Source organism: Orycteropus afer, unplaced genomic scaffold (genome assembly GCF_000298275.1).
Source record: "Orycteropus afer afer isolate SDZICR_OR568_19922 unplaced genomic scaffold, OryAfe1.0 scaffold00411, whole genome shotgun sequence".
Taxonomy (NCBI): Eukaryota; Metazoa; Chordata; class Mammalia; order Tubulidentata; family Orycteropodidae; genus Orycteropus; species Orycteropus afer.
In genome coordinates, this window is record NW_006921998.1 from 1,131,402 (window position 1) to 1,137,750 (window position 6,349).

At 38.9% G+C, this 6,349-nt stretch overlaps 1 protein-coding gene across 1 annotated transcript in view; it reads right to left on the minus strand.

The window, feature by feature from the left end:
- Window positions 1-6,349, minus strand: part of SLIT2 (slit guidance ligand 2) — a 569,662-nt gene that overhangs the window by 213,055 nt on the left and 350,258 nt on the right. The window contains exons 9-10 of the mRNA XM_042782686.1: window positions 5,956-5,967; window positions 4,874-5,012 (exon numbers count right to left, since the gene is read on the minus strand). Of these exons, the coding sequence (XP_042638620.1) occupies window positions 4,874-5,012; window positions 5,956-5,967 (151 nt within the window). The remainder of the gene's footprint in view (window positions 1-4,873; window positions 5,013-5,955; window positions 5,968-6,349) is intronic.

Genomic DNA, 6,349 nt, shown 5'->3' on the forward strand with positions numbered 1-6,349 from the left:
AACTTGACTGCTAACCAGAAGGCTGGCGGTTCAAACCCACCAGCCACTCCTCGGAAGGAAGATGGGGCAATCTACTTCCATAGTGATACTGCCTCGTAAACCCAAGGAGGGGACGGCACATAACAACAACAACAAATGCCTAGGATTTCAATCTTTATGCGCCATTTCTTTTTTGACAATTTCCAATTTTCCTAGATTCATACTTTGTACATTCCATGTTCTAATTATTAATGGATGTTTGCACTGTTTCTCCTCAATTTGAGTCATGCCACATCAGCAAATGGAAGTCTCAAAAGTGTTACTTTAGCCGTATCGATAGGGTTGGTTCTACTTGGATGATGCACCCTTTCCCAGTTGTATTTTGAGAGCCTTCCAACCTGAGGGGCTTGTCCTCCTATACTATATCAGAAAATGCTTCTGGGATATTCATAAAGTTGCACAGTAATGTATCAGACAGTGCTTCTCTGCTATTCATAAGGTTTTCCCTGTCCAGTTCTTTGAGAAGTGAGTGGCCTCTTCCTTCCTCCTAGTATATTTCAGCCTGTAAGCTGCACTGAAACCTGTGCCCCACGTGCAACCCTGCTGGTGTTTGAAACACCAGTGGCACAGCCTCAAGCCTCAGAGCAACATGCAAGCCACCACAGTAGGAGAAACTGACAGACAAGCTTGTCTCCCTTAGCTGTTCAAAACTTCTCTGCCTTCCCCTTGCCTGGATCTCTGTCACTGCTTGCTCTGTCCTTCTCCTGGCTTGGCTTTCTTTTCCCCCACTCTCCTGCCTCTCGGGGGTGGGGCTTGTGTGCCTCCCCTCACCTGGATCACTGCTGCTCACTGTGTTCTAATGACTATATGTTTCTGAATCTTAAAATAAATCCAAGCCTGTCCTTTATAACAACTAATATAATTTCAAAAAACCCCTTCTCTTCTCAGTCAAACTCCCCGATATGCTCCATATCTTCTTTCTCCAATATACATCATATATTCCCTTTCTAACCACTCAGAAAAGAGGCTGACTTATCTATTACTAGCAAAACTGAATCTTCTGTGAACACTCTGCTGGTCAAATGTGAAGGCCTTCTCTCTGACTTGAGCTTCATTCATCAACAGGAGGATTTAACTCTGCAGAATATGCTTGTTTTTTGCCATTCTTCCCCCAGCTCCCTCCTATTGCTATGTAGGTCCCTTGGGCTTTCTCATCTTCCCTTATTCTGCTTTCCATTGGACACTTGATAGCTTCAACTATTAACTTTGTGTTTGTTAATTACTTCAAAATCATTTTCTCAGGTTATTGTCTTGTTCCAACAACATTCTAGTCTGTATTATCCTAGTTACTTCTAGATAGCTCATTCAAACTTCAGTGTTTCCAAAAATGAACTCACTATCATCTTCTTTCTCAGTTGTGGTCTTGCTTCTGTTGTTATTGTTGTTGTTATGTGCCGTCAAGTTGGACCCAACTCATAGCAGCCCCTCCATGGGTTTCCGAGGCAGTATCACCACAGAAGTAGATTGCCCCATCTTCCTCTGAGGAGTGGCTGGTGGATTTGAACTGCCAGCCTTCTGGTTAGCAGTCAAATGCCTTAGGCACTACGCTACCAGGGCTCCTGGTCTTGCTTCTAGGTTACTTAAATACACTGCCATGGGCACCACCTCTCAGTCTGTTATATTGGACTCTCTGTCATCACCTTGGGTTCATTGATCTCTCTTACTCACTTATCTTATCAAATGTCAAATCTCATTACTTCTGCTTCTATACTAGTTATGACATCTGTTCCCACATCCCCATTCTTAATACTGACTCAACTCTTGCTCTGCGACATTTCCCTTAGATCAATCTAACAGTCCCTTAAGAGGCCACCCGCCTTCTATTCTTTTCTTTGCCCAAACCACTGACACACATCTGTCAGACTAATCCTTCCTGAAGATTTAGATGAAAACTACTTGTTCAAATACATTCCAAATAAAGTCTAAGATGCTTACACTATCAAAGCCCTATCTTTTCAAGCTTATTTCCCAGCACTCTCTTGGGTATTAAATCATAGTGATATTTAATTCTTGTTTGGGTGTCTTGTGCTTTCATACTTATTGCTAAGATTGCTATTCACTGTAAAAGCCTTTTTCTCAAATCTGTGTTTCCAATTCCTATGTATCCTTCAAGGGCCAGCTCCAGTGTCACCTCCTGCATGAAGCTTTCCATGACTGAGCTATCATTTACTGGATGATACTACATGGCAGTTACATAAAGCTCTATATGTATGAATTATTTCATTACAAATTAACAATAATCCTAAATTTCAGCTGAAGAAACAGGCTTACATAGGACAAGTAAGTTGCCCAAGGTCTCACTGACCACATAGTAGGTAGGTCTGGGGTTCTACCTAAAGCTTTCTGACTCTCATTGTTACATCTTGCCTTCCATCTGATGGCCTCTGTACTATCTCAAAGCTTATTCATTCCTCTTTTATGATTTTTATTACTTCACACCTGATTTCATAGTTATTTATTTGCATGTCAAATTTGTTAGTCACTTGAGGGAAGATCTCTGGAGAATTCATAATGTCTTCATATAATATCAAAATCCCTGGAGGTGCAAATGATGAACATGCTTCAGTGCTAACTGAAAATCTGGAAGTTGGAGTCCACCCAGAGGCAAAAGCTTGGTGATCTATCATTGCAAAAAAATTGGCCAGTGAAAACCCTATGGAGCACAGTTGTACTCTGACACACATGGGGTCACGATGAATCAGAGTCAACTCAAAGGCACCTGGTTTAAATAGTGAAGGATTGCTTACCAAGTGTCTATCCCTGGATGAATTAACATTGTATTCACACATTCGACAGCTTTCTACGACCTACTTCATTATAGCTTATACCTTCTGACCAAACTTAATGATCTGCAGTAATAATCTAAGACTTCAGAATTAGATGGAGAGATCTTCTTTGGATATTACCTTCCACACCACCTCAACAGAAAGCTATCATTCCAATTACTTTAAACTGCATGGTTACTCAAACACAATGTTCACCACCATCTTTGGCCTTTACTCTGATATCTTCCCCTTTTCATGAAATGCCACTTGCTTCTTACCAAACCATATTCATTCTTCTTTCAAGGTTCCATGAAAAAAAAAAAAAAAAAAAGCCACAAACCACTTACAAAGGTCTTCTCCTATGGGTAAGGTAGCGCCCCATCAATTAAAAAATTGAAATTAATATTATTAGGCATGTACATCATTCCATGTCTCTGTCAAATATCTACCAGTCTCATCATTCCTGTAGAGGGTCATTTCTTATACTGCAAAGCTCTGGCATAGTATTAAAATGATGCGACCTAATGTTATTCTCATAAAGAGTAATTTATACCAGATAGTTTATTATAGAGATTGGTAAAAAGTAGATAGTTTTGAAATTAACTTAAAATTTCACTTTTATTTTTGCCTATTACGTAGGCCTATGAAAGGAGCCCTAGTGGCACAGTGGTTAAGCTCTCAGCTGCTAATTGAAAGGTCTGCAGTTCAAACCCACCAACCACTTCTTGGGATAAAGAAGTGGCAGCCTGCTTCTGTAAAGACTTACAGCCTTGGAAACCCAATGAGGCAGTTCTATTTTATCCTATAGTGTTGCTATGAGTTAGAATTTATTTGACATCAACAGGTTTCATGTAGGCCTATCATAAACATTTGGTCATCTTTCATTCTTCAGCACCAGAAAACAAAACCTATTTTTGTAGTTTAGACTTGGCCTCCAAAGCAATAATATGATGTGCCAGCTGGGTAAGAGGCCCTTTCTTAGGTAATAGATATCAAGGTACAGATTTCCCTAATGTCCACTTCTCAAGAGGGTAAAGGCATCCCATTTTCCATCTTACGTGATCTTGTTTTATCCACATGACTTACATTTGGCAAGGACATAGAAATGTATACAGCAACTGCATATCAAATCTGTATGCAATACTTTGTCAACATAATTTAATTTTTCATGGAGGTAGTCACTGACTCAAACAGTCTAAACCACTCACTAAGAAAAGCTTTTAGATCTAGTGTCATAATATCAGATATTTTATATTTTGCATTGGAATATATGGTAAATCCCCAGATTAGGAACGTCTAATGTAGGGGAAACTAGCCCTTGCCCTATAATGTTATGTAAATTTGCCCTCACTTTAAAAGGACTGAACCAAACCTCACAACAAATTGTTCATCACAAATATCTTCCCTTGCAGCACATTCACCTTTTAAATCATTGAAAAAGCTTCAGCCTTTTCTTGCACTAATATAAGGCTAAATTAGAACTGTATGCACCTGTTCTGACTCACCTACAAATACAAATTAAAGACACATTTAGGAACACATTTCATTCATAAGCCGGGGGCTGCCTGTGCAACAGGTCCAACAAAATTGTGAAATCTCATTTTAAAACATGAGCTCTGGAGGAGGTAGAATATAATGGACTTATTGTATTTCTATGATGGATTACTCCAGCCAGCCCTTCTTTATACTCCCATCACTCCGAGCTGCAAAGGGACAAGAAGAGATGTCCTACCGACCCAACAGTTCATACTAGGCACAAACAGTCTTGCTTTCTTAAGTATTCTAAAAACACCTTCCCTTGGGAAGGACAGATATTATTTTTCCTGAAAATACAGTCTTTCTAATTGTATTCATGTGTTTAAAACAAGCCAACAGACAAACGAAGATCCTAGCCACTTCAACAAAGTGTTTAATTAAACAGAGTAAGGGTCTATAAGCTTCTGAAAATAACATTTGTCTGAGCTAATTGATCAGACTTGCCCTTGACAAATCCAGTATCTCCTAAAGAAAATCAAGGGTGGGGTATATAGGGGAGGTGGGTGGATAAGAGGGGATATCAGGGCACATACATTTCTGTGATGGTCTCAGGCAGATTTGTGGGGATCTCAGTGAGACCTTTCCCACGGCAGTCTACGATACTGTTACTGCAGGTGCACGCGGCCGGGCAGTGCAGAACGCTACAAGATGGGGCCATGAAGGACTGGTGCCCTGAAAAAGAAACACACCGGAATTACGATTTTCCTCCTGAATGTCCAAACTGCTAAACACGCAAGCTTAGTTCAAGCAACAAAGCTTGTAACAGAAATGCATTTATCTAAATAAAGCCCTGATCATAAAATGGTTCTCTACTTCTAAACTATATTTAAGGAGGCATGCATTTATATTTGAGGGGCAACAGGCAGATGAAGCAAATGGGATTCTACAAACTGGTTAGAAAGATGGTCATTTAAAAAATCTGAACTAATGGTGAGAAAGGCTAAATTCAGATCCAAAACTAGAATGCTATTTTAAACTATTCTGATTTGCAAAAAAAGCAGCAATTTCAGACAAATCTGTATTTCACTTCGGATAAGCTTACATGGAGGCTGGAATTCACTGAACTTGTCCTTTGTTTTAATCAAAGAAAACGGAAGCATTTTTCAATGGTTCACACACTGTTGCTCTAATTCATGCATCAATGAACAAAGGGGAAGGGAAGAGGTTCAAAATTACTGCTTTCTTTGAAGCTGTTATTTTAGTCTGTATCATGTCATTCGGTAATTGTTAATCTACACAATTCTGTTTGGCTCAGTATTATTCCTGCAGAGAAATGGCTAGAGTGGCAGGGATACCCCGGGAAGATGCCATCAACTAGGTAATTCCTAACACATAGGAGACCTGAGGGCATAATGGGTGAAATGTTCAGATGCTAACTGCAAGTCTAGTGGCTCAAATCCACCCATTGGCTCTCCAGAAGAAAGACTTGGGGATGTGCTTCTGTAAATGATTATAGCGAAGAAAACACTTGGGGGTGCTCCACTCTGTTACATGGGTGCCTATGAGTCAGAATCAACTCCAAGGAATCCAATAACAGTTACTAACTCCATCCTTCTAAACAAACTCAGAAACTTTACAAAAATATTCTCAGTCTGAAAAAGAAACATGAACTTGCCTTCTTCCTCATCTAGGAAACAGGAAGGAAAAAGTGAAGAGAGAAAAAAGTGGTTAAAAAAGAATGGTTAGCCATCTCATCATTTAATTAAATTTATTTAATTAAATTAATGCTTTAATTTAATTTAAAGCAATCAGACTCACTGGCAACATTCCATGATATTATAAGAAATTTTTGCTGGGTTATAAGAAGTATGGAAAAATACATGAAAATCTCTAACATAAAACCCAAAGAAATAGAATTATGTACTAATAATTCTGCCATTCTACTACTCCTTTAAAAATCTGTTAAATATATATGATGAAGTATATATATTCTAAAGGTTTGTTTTATTTTATTTTGAACAGACACATTTAATCTAGACTAGTCTTATAAAGTGAATTATATATTAAAT